Below are 18,670 nucleotides of genomic sequence, written 5' to 3' on the forward strand. Positions count from 1 at the left end.
AGTAACTTCTCAGTTCAAATATTAATGAACAAACCGAAGATCAAAAAACACAAGTAGGTCAAGGATAAAGTTTCGGAGCTATTCTAAGATGGGTTAGATTATTAAACGATATAAAAATCCAGCTGAATCCTGTTCAATCTACATATGTAGAATGACCCTACAAGCCATGTGGAATAAGGCGTTTTGTTCGATTTGAATTGATTTGAAATACAAATTATTTTACAGATTAAATGATACACAGTATATATAATCTCTTCTTCAGTTGCCGTAGCTTTCAATAGCTGTTTCTTTTTTAATAAAAAAAATAATATATGTGTGCTCCCTTCAGTCTGGGCAAATAACAGGATTCAACATATCTCACTTACCCATGAGTTACTTTGTAATAGTTGATCATTTTTTATTCTTTCTGGATATTTAGGTTTTAAGAGAGAAGAAACGCAATAAAACATCTTAACATTAAGTGGGACAGAGGATAAACTTTTGTAAATGATTTAATTAGAGTTATTTTGAGCATCTGATTTGATTGAGGAGACTCAATCAAATCAGTCAAGTTTTATTTGTATAGCACCTTTCAGCAACAAGGCATTTCAAAGAGCTTTACATCATAAAAACACAAAAAGGCAAAGTCATAGAGCGCACAGTCAACCATGATTACACATCAGATTATTGATTGATGTTTCATGACTACATTTCAAAAGCAGCTGTAAACAGCTGGGTTTTTTAGTCTAGATTTAAAGGACCTCAGTGTTTTGGTTATTTTGAAGAGTGTTCCAGATTTGTGGCGCACAGGAATAGAAATAAAAACTGTCCAGTAAAATTTTCTTGTAGCTATAAACAGCTTTCTGCATATGAAAGAGGAAGTAGCTTTTCTGGGACAGAACTTGAATAAACCAGTATTAATAGAACCTCATGGTTGTTTTTTAACATACAAGAAAAGCCTTTTAGTGTGCTGTGGAACCTGAAATAAAAGGCATTTTCTGCACAAAATGATAATAAGCTGTTATTTACTTCATTATTGCTCATGTGTGATATTCGGAGCAAAGAGCAGAGATGGTTCTGCTTGCTGTTGCAAAAAAACAATGGATGTACTTTTGAGCTTTCACATGACGCTTTGCAAAGGGAATCCCTGTGTGGGTGTGTCCTGTTTTCTCGTCACAATGGTGTGGGCTCGGGGCAGGGGAGAGCAGGTGGTACATGTCGTTCAGCAGCCTCAGACTTAATTATTAAAATGACTTGCACCAGGACCTGCCTCATGCAGCAGCCTTTGTTCTGTCTCCCAAATCTATAGGACTCTTGAGACATCATGTAACTTGAACTAATTAAAAGCAAGTCAAGTCATTATTGATTTTAAAACGATACTGCTACATCAGTCAGTATTTCAGTCATAGAGGATTAGACATGTCTTATAGGCAAATATGGCTAACAAACACACAGAAGCACACACACACACACACACAAACTAAGCTTACAATCGGGATAATGCAGCCGTGGCTGTGACATCACACCCTTCTCACTCACTGATTGGTTGAGCCAGCCTCCTAGCTGAGCCCTCTCCAGCCTCAGATGGTATGATGAGACAGCGAGGCAGTGCAGCTTGGGCTGTGCACATCCACACAGCCATGGCTCCTCTGGATGGGAACAACACAGGAAGAAGAAAGGATGGGATTGTAGATCACCCAACCTATTAGAGTTTCTGCTTTGCCATCTGTGTGTGTGTGTGTGTTTGCGTGTGTGTGTTTGTGTGTGTGTGCACATCTGACAGTGTGTGAGAGGGTCAGGGAGGAGGGGACATTTTCATCACAGCCTCCAGCAGCTCTCGCTTTCACCGGGGAAACCAGGCAGCCAGATCTGTTTTGCTTCCTGCTGGATAAAAAGGAGGTGAAAGGACAGCTGTGTTTTTTTTTCCTGGCACGTTTTGTCCACTGTGGATCTTATGTTTCCCGCCGACACACGTACATGCACCGTGGAACTCATGAGACGCAAAGGACGGGAGCTGGAGAGTGGGGTGTAGAATGGCTCTCTACAAGGATGTTTCTGTCAGAAAGACTTCTTTAAATCTGGTGACAGGATTTTTTCAGTATCTGCGTGGTAAGTGGCATGGCAACAAGCTGGACGTTTGATCTTTTAAGCAAATAAGGACATTAAATATGCTGATGGTTTGTAGGTGTATGAACTTTATGCTCAAACACAAGATGATGTGTGTTCTGCCTTTTGTTTTGTTTTTTTTGTTTGTGTGCTTGTGTGTGTAAGTATGTGCGTGTCATTATGTGTGCGATATGCTTCACTGGGCATCCCCGGTGCATCAGTGATGAAGCGTTAGCCTGTAGGTCAATGATGTCTTTGCTCCCTGTATCGTGTTCGCATCGTTTCCTCAAACACGTGATCGCTGTCTATATGTTTCTGGGGTAGATGTTTAAAAATGGCCACTCCAAGCAGTGCAGCACTAGCCAGCCGGCATGCACGACACAATCCTCAACGCGACAACGGCACCACAAAAGCACAGAAACGTGCTTCTTTGTTATAAATGATGCATAATGCATGAGGCGTTGTGATTGAATGTATTAAAAGGCCACAGACAGGCTGGAGGTGACCTGAACAATCACATGTTGGTTCTGAGCACAGAGGGTGGAGGGTTTGAAAGAAATTTCCTCTCGGCTCGTTTTTAGAGCGCTTGTCAGCAGCATCTGTTGTACCGTCACTGACAAGCTTTTGTAAATCATCATTTTAAATATTGCTAGTTACACTTGTACCATGTGCGGTGTGGTATTTCTCTGATGCAGCTGGAAACCTGAGAGAAAACATACTTGAGCAGGGGAATTTAAATAAAATAATATGAACTATCTTTAACAGATTGCACATGACAACAACTGTTGTGCAGGTGCTGCATTTACCTTTTGTATCATATGTTTTGGGTATCCATACAGTGGCTGAAAGAAGTATTCACACTCCTGAAAAGTTTCCACATATTTTTGTCCTAAAACAGAAACATCACTATATTTCATTGGGAGTTTGTGATAAACCAGCAGAAGTGGTGCATAATGCGTGAAGTGAAAATCAAATGTAACATGGTTTCAACATTTTCGAATCAGCTAAAATCTTTCAAGAGTGCCTTAAATTTATTCAGCCGTCCTACTGGAGAACAGAGACTGCACACCCCTCTGATCACATCATGTAAAAACATGGTGGGAGCAGAATCATGCTCCATTTCCCCAGCATGGACAAGTTAAATTAGACTAAGTCAATAGAAAGATGAATTGAACTCAGGGATGTGCAAACATGGGAGGCAGGCGAGACTCTGCCTCACCTGCCTCATCATCATGGAAAAATAATATATGATAATAAAATCATTTAAATCACTATTTTCACCCTCTGGTTTGTACTATGAAGTATTTATTTTTCATTTAGCTTAACCAATTTTGATTATTTGTTCTTCGAAATCGCTGAATTTTCTTAATTTCTCATTCAAATGCTCGGAAGTGCAGCTGGTGAGGCAGCAAGCGAGGTGAGCCTCACCTGGGATTGATCAACCTCTCACTAACTGCACTGGCTGCCAGCTCCTCCTGTCTGTACGTCGCCAATAAAATAGCTAAAACATTTAATGTACCTGTATCAATTGATGTTCCATAATTTAGCTTATGTATATAATGTACCGTGTTTTTTTTTTTTTTTTTTTTGGTCACCAACTCTGTGCGTAACGTGTTTTATGTGCTGAGGAGCGATCAGAAATGGCAGAGAACAGATTCGAGGCAGTTCTCTTGCCTCGTGGCAGGGGGCGCTCATGAGCCCAACTGCAGAGTAAGAGACAGTAACAGGGAGCTAGCCATAAAGTCAAGTGCAGCAATATATTTGTAGTTTTCTCCTCTTACCATAGCAATCACTTATTAATAATCGCAAAAATAAACATTAAGTCTAAAACCAAACTACTGCAGCAGAATGAATGTTCTGCTCTTTGTGTGGGAAATATTTGAGTGTTGTTTTTGTGTGTGTTTGTTTTGTAGTTGTCAGTTGCTATGACGAGTCTGCTTGTAGCTGCACTGACACAGAGAGCGAGAAAGAAGTGGCTCTGAGTTGTACTTTAGCGTTTTTTTTTCTTTGCTGTGAAGCACAGCACAAAATGAATGATAACTACATGTCTAAATTTGATTGAGTTAACTGAATTATTCCACTGCGGCAGCGCGCATGTCATCCTATGGACGACATGTGGAAGAATTGTCCCAGATGGCCCTGAAAGAAACCCTGTTAGAGGCTGCAGAAAACATGAGACTGGAATAGAGATTTATCATCTTGACAATACAACCAGAACTACAATGTAGTTAAGATCAGCAGCATCAAACTGTCTCCACTGGCCAGTGTCTTTTAGATGAGTCTCTGCATCAAAACATGTAAAAGTAATCATTAACTCATGAACAAGACATCTTGATGGCATAGTGAAAAATATAAGGTTAATATTACATCATGTTTTATTTGTCATTATATGGAAAATATTGACCAGGATAAGAATTATGATTTATCTGGATAGTAAATTTTATTTTTAATTTTTTGCAAAACTGACAGTATAGTTTGATTTATTAGTCTCTTTAATTGGACTTTTTTGCCTCATTGAGACATCCAAAAGTCATCCCGAGTCAGTCGTGTTGGAGTAAGTATTTCAACTTCATGTTTGTTACTTTCCAGATGAGCAAGAAGCGGTGCAGAAGAGAACCTTCACAAAATGGATCAATTCCCATTTAGCAAAGGTAAGTGTGAACTGCTTCCCATTGCACACACTATTGCAGCTGTTACTTATCTGAAGTTTAAAACGGTGTACATTTCAGAAATTCAACAAGTCAACTTACAGAGTAATATTACTTGGTAGCTGTGCTGCTTCACCCCATCCTGATTAGAAAGCAGGACGATGTTTGATGTGACATATTCTCATACTTATAAACATTCTCTTTCATAAGTGGTATTTTTGGTTTTTGACCTATGACACTTGTTCAAATAATTGGAGACAATAGATGACTTTAACACTAAATACAATCCCTCTGATTATTCACTTAAGTGCAAATAGCAGCATCGTTTGCCCCTAATTCCTTAACACTTTAAATCAAATCAGGTTTAATGGAAGCCAATGTGTTGGCAATCAAAGTTCGGTGAGGAGGGAACATTTACCCAAGACAATATTCCTTTTCTGTGACAAGAACTACTGAAGAATTTTGGCATGATGACACAAAGACCCTTTGTTCAGTTTTCAAGATTCTCACAAGGGGGATTTAAAGTGACAAGAGGCTGCATAGATTTAGTGCAGTGTGTTTGTGTGGACATGTGGGGTATTAAGTGGAATAACTCAGACTGGTGTGTGCTGTTTGTATCTGAATTGAAGTTCTCCTGCTGTGTGTGTGTGGGAAGGTATTTGCTGTACTGTTTTGCTTTTCATGCTGATTGTGTGTGCGTGCGTGTGTGTGTGTGTGTGTGTGTGTGTGTGTGTGTGCGTGTGCGTGCGTGTGCGTGCGTGCGTGCGTGCGTGTGTGTGTGTGTGTGTGTGTGTGTGTGTGTGTGTGTGTGTGTGCGGCAAGCATTGGCAGGGACAATAACGTGGTGTGCAGATGGAGAACAAGAGGGTGAGGACAGTTCCCTGTAGGCAGTCGTCTGCTTCTGAGTTTCATGCTTCTAAATTAACAGGCACTCAGTTCACAGCAATAACACATGCTCACATGTTGTATTAGAACACATTTTGTCTCAAAAGGACTCAAATCTGAATTCGATTACATGTAGCTTTATGCTACAGAAGCGTTAAAACTACAAATACTGGGAAGTTTCCTGGTTTAAAATCACTATCTGATAGGCTGGAGATCTGGCAGAGAGATTTGGTTTTCTTAGGCTGTTTGTTGGGCCTGATCAGCCCAACAATAGTTTAAGCTTGGTTTCACCACTTTAGAAGAATCTGAGTTATGTGGTGGGCCAGCACTGGGACACTGTGCTACTTCACTATTCATTATTGATGCCCAGCTCACCAACTGCGCATACTAATAAGGATAATGTAAAAGCCTATTAATGAGCAGTGTCAGAGTTAATAATGAATTCATGTTAATAGTTTCAGATAAAATTGAAGTTTCTACATACAGGTGTTAAATGTTTTTTTCGCAGTAAAACGTACATTATCTGATTTGTCACTTCCTACGGCTGTCACATTTTCCTTTCGCCTGTTTCCATTTCCTCTGATTTTCTACAACCAAGCATCTTTCCGGGAGAGATTTTCCAAAGTTGGGAGTTTCATTTGACTGAGAAAATTAAGTTTCCAGGGTGGGGATTATTTTCAGCTGACTGCTTTTGTGCAGATATGCTGCATTGCTAAAGTATTCATAGATTCTGAACTTATACATTCTTTCCCACATTACAACTGCAAGCTTTTTTTTTTTTTCTGTGAAGAACCAACACAAAGTGATTCGAAATCGAATGAAACCACGTGGTTGTGAAAATTGTGATGGATAATTTGTATTTTAACTAAGTTGTTTTTAGTCCTCATACCAGAAAACATGTCATACAGAAAATGTTTTCCTCGTGTGAAACATGGTAGTGGCAGCATGATGCTTATGGAGAGTTAGTTTTACGTTAAGTTTAATGTTAAAAAAAATTATTTGAAAAAGTGTTTCTTCTGCCTAAGCCTGTATTTCTGTATTTATATGTAATAAACATATCTATTGTAGACCTTAAAACACCAGAATTTACATGCAACTTTGTATTTTTTCAGTTTAATGACATTTTAAAATATAAAATGAGGTGTTATGATCAATTTCTCACCATGTTTTTCTTGAGTAATTTTTTTAAAAAAGTTACTTTTTGCTTTTACTTGAGTGAAAATATGTTAAAGTGGGGGTTCTCTTACTTGACCTCAGTTTTTGGCTACTTGGCCTGTGTTGCATCTTTTGCATAGTAGAAAGAGCGAAGAGTCAGGGAGGAGACATTAGACCAGAGGCCAGCAGCAATGATGGTGATACAGGGTCTTTTCAGGTAACGAGAGTTTAGATCTAGCTAAGAAGAATAGATCTGTTGCAGGACAGAGTTTTTACAGATATTTCATAATTCTCACTCGCACCCTGAAATACTTTTTGTCTGTATAGCTGATACAGACAGGATGCTGTTTCCCTTGCAGACAGTTTACTTCTCGTTCATCATTGGCTGATTATCATTTAAAGTGGTATTCCAGTAAATACAAATTGTTGCCTTTTTCCATATTTTGTTCTTTTTTAAATCCTAAAGGAAATGGATAGTTTTGCAAAGTGACTGTATTTAGCAGGAATGCATAATAACAATCAGCTACATGGTTAGCAGCGCTGTTTCTGTAAATACTTTAGCAGGGCACAGTGTATGCATATATTACTTCAAAATGTGATTGTCTCAAGAAAAAGACAATTTGTTGTAAAGGACTACTGTCTGCTTTGCCCCACATAGGAAGCCAATTGCAATTCCACCATGCAGTATGCTGAGTTGGGAAATGACCTGGATAATGTGCCAAAAAAAGTATTCCCATGAGCACTTTTGCTTCTTAATTAAACTTTGGCTTTGGAGATTAAACATTTACTTTGTCTGAGACAATAGATTATAGTGTCATTTAATTTCTTTGAGGCTGTGTGATGCTGTAAATGTGTAAATAAGATGATATCCTGAGACTATGTCCTGTTGGGGTTAAATGAGCGGCGTAGCCTGAGGACTGGGCATCGCGCCACTGCTGTGGAAAAAGCACCATCTTTTCAGCTGCAGGGAGGCTCAGTGGTGGCTGCTAACAAGTCTGTTTCTCACCAACAGCATTTGGTTCCTCCTCATCCCTGGTAATGGACTAGAATACTAATGTTTTTGTTGTTGTTTTTTTTTATCACAGTGTGGACTCTATAGCAAACTTTTCAGCTTTTAATAGTTATAAACTGTCATGTTTTGCTTTATTTTTTTCTCTACCAGCATAAACCGCCGCTAGAGGTAAACGATCTTTTTGAGGACATCAAGGATGGGGTGAAGCTCTTGGCGCTGCTGGAGGTCCTGTCTGGCCAACGACTGGTAAACAAGAGTTTATTTGTCTTGTGTGGAATTTAATCAGAACTTGATCATTTCTTGAAAATATTTACTTTTCATTAGGATAGACCGCCAATCCTAGTTATAATGAAAGTTTTGTGTGCAAATCAAGGTCATCGACAGATTTTTCTAAGCATTTGAAACTTTTAATTATAATGGCTCTTAGTAGACCTAAATGTATGCAACAATTCAGTTTATGGTTTGTCTTGAAGAACAAAGTTATCTATTTTGGAGTCACTTTGAAGAATCTTTTTCTGATCTTTTCTGCTATGAGAACCTCTTGTTTTTTATCTTACTGCTCATCTGTCTGACTGAAGAAACACACATCCTTAAATTTTTTCATATATCCAAAACTCCTTGTTATCTGTAAAATGATAAGACGTCTCCAGGATTTTTCATACTTCTAATTTTTGCATTTTTGGTTGATTCTCCAAAACTGGGTTTTTGCAAACAGAAGTTAGAAACACTACCGCTGTCTTTTTGGAAAACTGCACAGTTGGGGCTTGACATACCAACCCACAATAAAAATCTTCCATTCTCACACCTGGCATAGGTTCTACCAAAACTTGGATGTGTTATGCTTGGGTATTTTAACATAAAGGTCTCCTGGAACTAACTTACTTTTTGCAAAAGTAAATCTAATTTTTGAATAAAATAACTGTGATTCTGAATTTTTTGTTCCTCACAATGATTCATTCTCAAGTTATTTTATGTAAAAATAGTTTTGCTAAAATCCCCTGACCAATCCCATAAGCATTTTATGCCTATTAAATAAAATTCAAAATTAGTTAGCTCCACTTAAGTTATTATCTCTCAGACATTATGTAAAAAAAAAGCTAAATTAAACTGTCTCTATGGCATGTGCATTTGAATCTTATGATAAAAACACACTGAACTGAGTAACAAAGCTTCCTTGGCTTGCTTATTAATGTCACATTTCTTTCCTTTGTCTTCAGCCCTGCGAGCAAGGCCGCCAGCTGAAAAGGATACACTGGGTTTCCAACATCGGCACTGCACTCAAATTCCTCGAAGGCAGAAAGGTCAGCATCAAATTATGGCGCTTAATGTTTTTTCCGTATTTCTGAAAGACATTAAAAGCTTTTAACTACGAAAGATGCAAGAAGGAAACTGAAGTGTGGATGAGAAATAAAAAGAGCCTAAATAAGCTCGTGAAACATGTTTTTATTTGTTTATTTTCTTTTTAACTAACAAAATTAAAGTGTGGTCGCTCATTTTTATACAACTAAATCTTACCGTCTTTGCATTTATTTATCCTTTTAACTGAAGACTAATTAGAGTAATCCTGGCACGTCTAATAAATTCACAACATCATAATTTGTATTCATGTGTATTTGGGGTTTATCCAATACCTCGATAGTCTAAAAGTCATTGTAGTTTTTAAACCAGTATTGACCCACAATATGTTGGGGTCAAAAATTATGACCTTAACCTAATTAACTTTATTAATTATATTTGATAATTAAAGATCCAGATAAAGTTAATAATCTGAATTTATTGTTGAGTTGCATTTAAATAAAAGTAATTTGTAATAGTATGCCTATTTTTTTGTCAAGTTTTTATTGATTTAGTTAAGGCAACTTTAAAATGTGAAAAAAACAAACTCTGATCATAGCATTATATTGAATAAAACATTTTCGTGCAGAAACACATAAACTTTTAGGAAAAATGCTTCTACCTAATGCTTCATATCCTGAGCAAAACACTAATGTCTATATCTTGTGTGGTCATGGTTAACTGAAGATGAATGTGTCAGCAGTTAGTGGCTAACATTACTTTGACAATAGTCTCTGGATGCATTTTCTTGAAAATATACTGAGATTTCAGAAAAGCTTGAAATGCTCCCAAATGCATCATATTCACTGATTGGTAGAAGTTGAAATCTCCAAAGGCTTTACTTCATTCAGCCTTCCTATTATCCATTGACTCCCCCCTCTCACTGTCTTGCAGGTTTAATGAATTGCATTCTCAAGATATAACAGAACATAAAGGTTCCTTTTAAACAGTCTGTTAAATATTTTATTCTTCTTCTTTTAACATTTCACTTAAATGGAAAACAGCTCTTTCAGTCTAATTCCCCTAGAAACATGTAATATAATTACAGAAAGTTGAACAAGTGCAGAGGATGATAAAAGCAGCAATTTCCCTATCAATGCCTTGGCTACATTTTTTTCTACTGTTCTATTGTTGACATGTTAAAATAACACACAGCTGCATATCTCACTTCAAATGAAAACATGTAGACATTTAGATGAATGACTGAAAGGCTCTCTGGAAAGCATGACGTTTAGTTGCATATTTGTTAGTGAGCATATAGTGTCTCGTTCTGTAAAACATTCACTTTGTTCATGGAGGCATGACAGGATTTCTTCATTACATAACCCGTCGCTAAATCTCCTGCCCTACTTCCCGACGGGTTCCCTGAGGACTGAAACTTATATTGTTGTGATCTCTCTCTCATCACGTTTGCTTTCAGTCTGTTTACCGAGGATCACCGGTCAGTTGCTGTTGAGCATCTTGTGCTGCCACACGCAATGCTTTCATGCAGTGCATGATGTATATTTTGCCAAACTTGGGAGAGAGCTGCCAGTATTTCTGATAGTCTGCATTTTTATGCATTTTGAGTAGAACCCAACCGATGTGTGCTCTGCGCTGCAGTTTGGCTGCTCGAGTGTAGAAACTTAAATCCAGCAGGTTGCCGCAGTCCTGCAAAGCGATGTTTGCAATCACTGTAGCGCATTTGCTTTTCTGTCAACTTGTTTGTTTTTATCTGGATGTCTTCTCACTCATGCTTTGGCCTCTTACAATGACACTACTTATCTGCATCAAAGTCTTGACTTTGATGACTTTCATTGTTGTTGTGGTATGAATGAAAACCAAGAAAAATTATGTGTGAGACACTTTTGGTTTCGCTCTCTAAAAATAAGTGATGGTGGTGACATTTTTTCTGTATTTGGTTTTAGATTAAACTTGTCAACATCCATGCCACGGATATTGCTGATGGGAGGCCATCCATCGTCCTCGGTTTGATATGGACCATCATCCTCTACTTTCAGGTAAATCCATATCAAGATACCCCAAAAAAGGACTAATTAAAGGAATGTGTCAGAAATGTCCAAATGGTTGCAATCTTAAAGTTTGACAGGATTTACTGTCAAGATCTTATAATAAAGAGCATCCACAGCATGAAATGCTTTAGTCCTTTTCAATCTTTCAGTTAATTGCACAATGTGTGCCAGTCCTCAAACCTTTTGCGCCAAGTAGTGAGTGCTTGTATTTCTAGCTACCTCCGTACTGACATGCATTTTAAAACCCAACTTTTAAGAAAAAAAAAACTTTTTTCATTGGCACTACATCAAGGCTGTCAAACTCATATTTATTTTTCAAATCACAAATCTTCTCAAAGGGCCGGTTGTGCCAGAATATATTTATAAAAACCATTCAAACTGTTAAAATAGTAACAAATAGCTGCCTCTCCATTTGATGACTTAAATTAAATAACATTGAACATCTTTGGCAGTATACAAAAGGCATCCCACCAGCTATACTTGTACCACAACTTGAGACTCATTGGCTCCAAGACGTTTGCACACAGCTAACTTTACCTGAAGCAGTCCGGCATATTCATTACATTACTCATTGTCCCCTCTTTATCTTCTTTTATTTTGCTTTTGTTTTTTTTTTGTGTCTCAACCAGATTGAGGAGTTAACCAGCAACCTGCCAGCTCTCCAGGCCTTATCCAACAGCAACTCGTCTGTGGACAGTACAGCCAGCTGTGAAACAGGAAGCCCTCCCATGAAGAGGAAGGTCACCACCAAATTTCAGGGCAATGCTAAGAAGGCTCTGCTCAGATGGGTGCAGTGCACAGCTGCCAAGTATGTCATACTTTTGAAGTTTCCAATTTAAAGTAGAAATGTAAATCCAGTTAATTTACCAAAAAGCTCTACGCTTACTCACGTTTTAAAAGTCCTGCAAATCGGACCGGCTCACCATTGTGTTTTTCAGGGATTTTGGAATCGAGGTGAAGGACTTTGGGCCCAGCTGGCGTAGCGGCGTCGCTTTTCAAGCGGTAGTTCACGCCATCAGGCCAGATCTGGTGGATATGGAAGTGGTGCGGCAGAGGAACAACAGGGAGAATTTAGAGGAAGCTTTTGCTCTTGCAGAAAACGAGCTGGGCATTCCTCGCCTACTGGATCCTGAAGGTCTCCTTGTTTGTGTTCTTTGTTTTTGCTTTTGCCTTCAGGGTTTTTAGTGTTGCCAGCTATTCTAAACAGGTAACACTGGTCATAGCTGTTTTTTTTTTTTAGCACACATAATATAAAATTCTGTCAAACGGATTTACATTAGTGTTCTTGATATTAAGAAGGCCAATTTCACCTTTAAGAGGATTAAAACTCAGCTTTACCATTGTTCAGACTGCAGACTCTGCAGTCCTGGCTTCACTTACAGACACGACTGAAGATGCTTCAAAACACACAGAGCTGTATAAGAATATATGTGGCTACAGGAGCTTGGCTCTGATTTGTAGTGTCAGGCCATCAGTGTGGATAAAAGTAGACATGTATAATTAGCTGACAGCCTCAGTAGATTCAATCTCTTGAGGGAATGTCTTTTGTTCAGTTGGTACCAGATGTAAAAGCTTTGTAGCGTATTGCCCCTGCTTCTGCGTTTCAATTTTATTAAAGGCTTGGATTTTCTTCTGCTGTTCAAGATTTATTAATGCTGCGATTGAGATCATGTTTTTGTTACTCTGTAGATGTGGATGTCGACAAGCCAGATGAAAAGTCCATCATGACTTATGTGGCTCAGTTTCTCAAGCATTACCCACATCCCCAACACGCTGAGGGTGACGGACAGCAGGATGAGGTACTTTGTGCAAGTTTATCATGTTCTCAATCCAGGTCATGCAGCAGAAAGCACATTTTTTATTTCAGGACATGAAGAAATATTTATTCCTTGTCTCCTGTCAACAAACCTAAAACTCCTGTGTTATTTGAATATGTATGGACAAAGAAAAATACTCTCTGGAGAGGCTATGCACTAAAATCTGCTTTATTTGCTGCTTAGTTCTTTAAGTACTGTAAAAATTAAAATTGTTATTTGACAGAATAAAGCTTTGATCTCTTCTTATAGGCATTAGAAATGCACTGATCAGAAATCTGTAGCAAATGTCGCATCTCTGACCTTTCCTAAAGCAAGCTTGCTGGAATATATTCAGACTTCCTGGTCCAATTCTGGTCACCATTTGATTTCTCGGTGCATCTCTAATAGAAATCGATGCATGTGAACACTGCTGAGTTTTTATGCTTTATTTTGTCTCATCACAGACTTATTCGTTTTGTTTTTGTTCCATCCACTTTTCTTTCGTACATCAAGCTGCTTCTTGGCTCTATTCCAACTTTTGCATTGTCAGTGTCAGTACTTCAGGTGAGGGTTCAGGTCAGAGTGCTGCATGCTTTCAGTTCGGAGTGTGTGTTCCCTCATCTCATTTTTCCATTCACTCTCCTCCTGCTGTTCTTATGGCTTTTTGATGTGTTTGCATTTTTCTGTGATGCTTGCCTTGATGCTTTCCTGGAAAGTTTGTTCCTCAAGATATTGAGAAAATGCTTGAGGTATGTTCAAAGAAACGCTTGAGTTTTCTACTATACTGCATGTTTAAATACCATACTCGTATCAATCTCTGCTTTTTCTACTTCTGTTTCTAAAATTAACTGTTTCTCTTAATGCTGATCTTGCTTCTGTGTGATGGGCTGCTAATTTTAATGCAGACTTTTTAACCTTATCTTTACATTTCTGTCTTAAAATGTCATGTTAGTGTCCCAATGGCATGTTGATTAAGGAAAAAACTGGTTTTGGATTAAGTTTGAGCTTAAACTGAGCAGCTAATCATGTGATTGTGACAGAGGGAAGAGAGGAAGATGCTTAGAGAGCTGAAGGTGTTTTTGGATCAGCTGGAGAGAGATTTGCTGCGTGCCCAGGCTACAGAAGGAAGCCTCACTGACAAATACCAGGTGAGTTTGATTAGGAAGGGAAAAAAACACGGCCTGTTTTGAACAAGAAAACGTTGTTGCAATAATTGCGTCCCTATGTTTTGCAGGCATTCAAAAACTTTCATGTGCAGTATGAAATGAAGAAAAAGCAAACGGATCAGCTGCTCCAACCTGTTCACAAGGAAGGGAAACTGTCAGTGGACCAAGCTCTGGTCAAACAGGCCTGGGACCGCTTGTCTGCCCGGGTAATTATAGCGCATTCTCCATAGCACGATTTATAGGACATAGAGTGGTAAAGTTATGCTGACTAATTAAAAAATTTTTTATTGATGATGAATTATTGGAATTTTTTGTCAGATTTTGGTTAAATGTGTTTTTCCCCAACTTTATTTATGCAAACATGCAAGTGCAGGCTTGAATTGAACGTTTTGACTTGTTTACTTGCATTTTGGCATAACTACAGCTAGACTATAAAACTGCTGAGGAAAAAACATGACAGATTCTCAAAACTGATTAGCTGGAAGTCATGACTTTTTCAGCAGCTCCACAGCAAAAGCAGTGAAATTACGGACAAGAAAAACGCTATAGAAAAGAGAGAAAACATGAACAGACTGAAAAGTAAAACCCAAAAAGAATATAAAGATAACTATCAAGCACTGGGAGAAAAAACATTTGCGTTTACGTTTCAAAACCATATTTTGCATAATATGTTCCCTTTAAAGCAGGTTGTAGTATTTATTATTTTCTTCAATTAAAAGAAATCCCTTCGTTTCCTCACTTCCAGTGAAGTTCAGTGTTGTGCCGATGGGCTGAATGAGTGGGTTTATTGTGGGGTGGCAGTGTGGGAACAGCGAGTGTGTTGTTCACTAGATACTCCACTTCTATGAGCATCAACAGCTTGTTTAGAGTGGAATAATCTGCTGTCGCAGTTACTTGTGAACATGCAGGAGCTCTGTATTTAGAACAGCTTCTTCCACTGTCTGATCTTTTTTTGTTTTTGAGGATCTTTCTTTCACTGGGTTGCAGCTGTTGGACTGGCACATTCATCTGGACAAGTCTCTGCCCGGGCCGCTAGGAGTGATCGGAGCCTGGCTTCACAGAGCGGAGATGGCTCTGAGAGAGGACATCCCCCTTCAACATGTTCATGAAGAGACTGCCAACGTTCTGCACAGGAAACTGGAGCAGCATAAGGTAAAGTGTCTGTGTTCCCACCGATGTTGGCATTTTTAATTATATAAACATTAGTGAGACTGTAATGCAATTTTTGCGTTGCAGGAAGTATTGAAAAGCCTGGAATCCCACAGGCAGACTTTCATGCAGATCCACAAGGACAGATCAGTCAATGGGGTGCCGGTGCCGCCCGAGCAGCTCCAGGACATGGCAGAAAGGTGTGGCGGTGTTTCTTTTTCTCTGTGGCCGTGTAATTGTCACAGCAAATGACCTGCTCTTTGATGTTTCTGTAATATTTAGGTTCAACTTTGTGTCAACTTCATCACACTCTCACTTGATAAAGCTGGAATTCTGGGAAATAAAGTACAGACTGATGGCTTTTCTGGTGTTGGCAGAGGCTAAGCTCAAGTCCTGGATTATAAAATATGGCCGACGGGAGTCAGTCGAACTCCTGCTACAGAGCTACCTTGTAACTTGAAATCATTTACATTGGATGTGTGCTGTCAGAGCGAATCGGTTCATTTAACAAATCGTTTTCCCTTTTTCTTTTGTAGAGTTTTGTTGAAGGCCACAGGTTTTTTGACCAGTATGAGATCATCTTCACAGCCCTGAAACAAGCTGCAGAGGTTTATGTGAAGTCTGACAGTTCAAGTGAGATTCTAATTCATTTATCTTACTGCATACTATGATATATTGGGATTTATAAACTGAGCATTTGTTTGGTCTATTGATTTTATGTTACAGGGACTAAAACCTGTAACAAAGGTAAGTCCAGAAATGATGTTTGGGAAATAAAAAAATGCCTGTCTCCATTCCTTTCTGTAACTCTCGGTCTGTTTTTGGCTTCAACCATCTTTTGCTTCCAAAAATTAAAAAGTCATGGTGCATTATGCATGAAGGAGTAACTGTAGTTGGAGTGCTATTTTAGCATGTTTAACAGTACTAATACACTGCAACATACAAAAGGACCATCAAGCAAAACCATTTGCAGTATGTTACAGTGCCTCGCCAAAGTATTCATGCCACCTGAACTCGCATCACAACCTTGAACCTCAGTGTATTTTGTTGGGACTTTATGTGGCACAGCAACACAAACCAATGTAATTGTGAAACTGAAGGAAAATGATACATGGTCTTAAATTTTTTTAGCCTTGAAAATCCCAAAAAGCGACTAGAATTTAGATTCAGTCCTCTTAAATGTAAATAAAATGTAGTGCAAACAGCTGACTACAAAAGTCACCAAATTGAGATAGTATGCATTTATTTCCATAATCTCTCTGTTTATGGAAATACATGCATGTACAAAACTTGTGAGGCTTCTTCCAGGCATCATGAAGACCCAGAAACGGAGCATACAGGTCAGGGAGAAAGTTCTGGATAAGTATAAAGCAAGACAAGCTTATATAATAATATCCTAAGCATAAAATTAATGTTCTTCATGTCTTACATGTAAAACTCCTACATGTAAAATGCCCTGAACACGTCATCTCCACTGGGAAACATGGTGGTGGCAGCATCATGCTTGGAGGACACTTAGACCAAACCTTCTCCTTGTGTTAGAGTGGTGCAGTCATGGTCCACAATATATTGAGAATCTTCAGAAGACTTGAATATCGATATTTACGGACTCTCTGCATTCAATCATATTGAGCTTCAGCTATTTCGCACAGAAGAACATGCAGAAATTTTATTCCCTGGATGAATAAAAGCTGCTACAGACACACCACCAAAGACTACAACTAGTATTGTAAATACAAATGCAGGGTGCATTTTTAAAAATCTCTTATTTGTTAAAAAAAAATCATTTTCATTCTGTTATATGACTACATCGGGTGTTGGACTGTCACATACAAGCCCTGTAAAATATATTGAAGTTTGTGGTTGTATTAACACAAAATGTGAAAATGTTCAGGAAGTACTAGTTAGAACTAGTACTAATACTTTTGCAAGTTGGTAGCAGTAAATAGGCGCCCTATAAACTGAAGCAAAGCTAAAGTAAACCGCTTTAATTCCCAGTCGACGAAGCAGAGGGCGTGAGCAAATTCCTGACTGAGACGACAGCTCAGTGGAAGAACTTGGTGCTGGAGGTCCGGAGTGTTCGCAGCATGCTGGAAGAGGTGATCTGTAACTGGGAGAAATACAGCAGCACCATGGCATCCCTGCAGGCCTGGCTGGAGGACGCTGAGCAAATGCTCAACAAGTCGGAGAGCGCCAAGCGTGTAAGTACATTCAGAGGCGTGAGTGGCAACAACAGGGAATGGTACAATTAAATGCATTTATTCTGAATTCAGATTTGTGTTCTGTTAAAATATATCGTCTCGTGTCGTCAGGCCTTGTTTTAGTCCCTCTTTTCCGTGTCAGGATTTTTTCAGAAACCTTTCTCACTGGATCCAGCAGCACATGGACATGAACGATGCTGGAAATTTTCTCATTGAAACATGTGACGACACCGTCTCTCGAGATCTAAAGCAGCAGCTTCTTCTCCTGAACGGGAGATGGAGAGAGCTATTTGTCAAAGTCAAACATGTGAGCTCTGTGCACTTTAATGTGGGAATTTGCTAGCAGGAATAGTTTGATGCTTCCAAGCAGATACAGATTTATAAAGTCATACAGAAAGCATGACATAGTTTTTCCTTCCCTGTGTCATTTTCAGTATGCAAGAGCGGACGAAGTGGATAAACTGAGGCAAGACTATCAAGACGGGATTAATACCTTAAAAATGTTCATGGATGCTACCAATGAGAAGATGACCGCTCCTGTTCAAGTGTCTTTCCTCAACGTCAGAGCCTTCGTTCAAGATGTTGAGGTTTGACCATCACGTTTGGTCTCAGAGGGCGACCTGTGGGATGTCTTTTTCTTTTCTGTATGTTATTTGACTTTTATTTATTTATTTGTTTATTTTAAATTTGGGACAGGAAATCAAGCACAAAGTGCCAGCAATGGAAGCAGCCTCCAAGGCAGCAAGCCGCACAGCTCAGCTGTTGACCAAAGACACTCCACAAGACGAGATTTCTCAAATGATGGCTGTGATGGCTTCGATCAAAGAGCAGCTCAGTAAGGTGAGTGTGTGTCAGCATGTGCTGTTTTGCAAAAAACTCGTAAGATTGTTAAATGAGGATCTTGTAATCCTAGAGCCAATACAATCTGCAAGGATCTCTTAATTATTCGGGCTCAACAACTTTCACATGTTTCAGTTTTTTGCCTCCTTCTGCTTTGTGGTCATTATTTTGCGCTAATAAATAAAAGAGTATGCCCTGGACTTTTTTGTTGAAACACAAACTTTGATGTATTTCACTGAAGTTCGATGTGACAAACAAACACAAAGTAGTGCATAACTGTGAAGGGACAAATAAACGTTTTAATCCCCAGCTTTATAGGACTGAAATGTTTGCCTGTTCCTCTGCAAAATTACTCAAGCTCTGTCAGAGCTTGAGTAATTTTGCGC

General features: G+C 38.8%; 1 protein-coding gene across 7 annotated transcripts in view; it reads left to right on the forward strand.

Moving 5' to 3' along the window:
• syne1b (spectrin repeat containing, nuclear envelope 1b) overlaps nucleotides 1-18,670 on the forward strand; it is a 93,357-nt gene that overhangs the window by 3,529 nt on the left and 71,158 nt on the right. The window contains exons 3-23 of one of the 7 annotated variants that reach the window (XM_055057241.1): nucleotides 4,675-4,736; nucleotides 7,936-8,031; nucleotides 9,003-9,086; nucleotides 10,541-10,561; nucleotides 11,028-11,120; nucleotides 11,762-11,940; nucleotides 12,071-12,267; nucleotides 12,822-12,931; nucleotides 13,442-13,492; nucleotides 13,645-13,677; nucleotides 13,969-14,076; nucleotides 14,163-14,300; nucleotides 15,082-15,246; nucleotides 15,331-15,443; nucleotides 15,526-15,694; nucleotides 15,780-15,876; nucleotides 15,970-15,990; nucleotides 17,242-17,444; nucleotides 17,587-17,751; nucleotides 17,879-18,031; nucleotides 18,141-18,284. In XM_055057241.1, coding sequence (XP_054913216.1) covers nucleotides 4,675-4,736; nucleotides 7,936-8,031; nucleotides 9,003-9,086; nucleotides 10,541-10,561; nucleotides 11,028-11,120; nucleotides 11,762-11,940; nucleotides 12,071-12,267; nucleotides 12,822-12,931; nucleotides 13,442-13,492; nucleotides 13,645-13,677; nucleotides 13,969-14,076; nucleotides 14,163-14,300; nucleotides 15,082-15,246; nucleotides 15,331-15,443; nucleotides 15,526-15,694; nucleotides 15,780-15,876; nucleotides 15,970-15,990; nucleotides 17,242-17,444; nucleotides 17,587-17,751; nucleotides 17,879-18,031; nucleotides 18,141-18,284 — 2,402 coding nt within the window. Of the gene's footprint in view, nucleotides 1-1,610; nucleotides 2,089-4,674; nucleotides 4,737-7,935; nucleotides 8,032-9,002; nucleotides 9,087-10,540; nucleotides 10,562-11,027; nucleotides 11,121-11,761; nucleotides 11,941-12,070; nucleotides 12,268-12,821; nucleotides 12,932-13,441; nucleotides 13,493-13,644; nucleotides 13,678-13,968; nucleotides 14,077-14,162; nucleotides 14,301-15,081; nucleotides 15,247-15,330; nucleotides 15,444-15,525; nucleotides 15,695-15,779; nucleotides 15,877-15,969; nucleotides 15,991-17,241; nucleotides 17,445-17,586; nucleotides 17,752-17,878; nucleotides 18,032-18,140; nucleotides 18,285-18,670 lie in introns of those variants that run through there. The other 6 variants (XM_055057243.1, XM_055057244.1, XM_055057242.1 and 3 more) reach the window with 6 other exon arrangements.

The sequence above is a fragment of the Poeciliopsis prolifica genome, unplaced genomic scaffold, assembly GCF_027474105.1.
Source record: "Poeciliopsis prolifica strain line A6 unplaced genomic scaffold, Auburn_PproV2 SCAFFOLD047, whole genome shotgun sequence".
Classification (NCBI taxonomy): domain Eukaryota; kingdom Metazoa; phylum Chordata; class Actinopteri; order Cyprinodontiformes; family Poeciliidae; genus Poeciliopsis; species Poeciliopsis prolifica.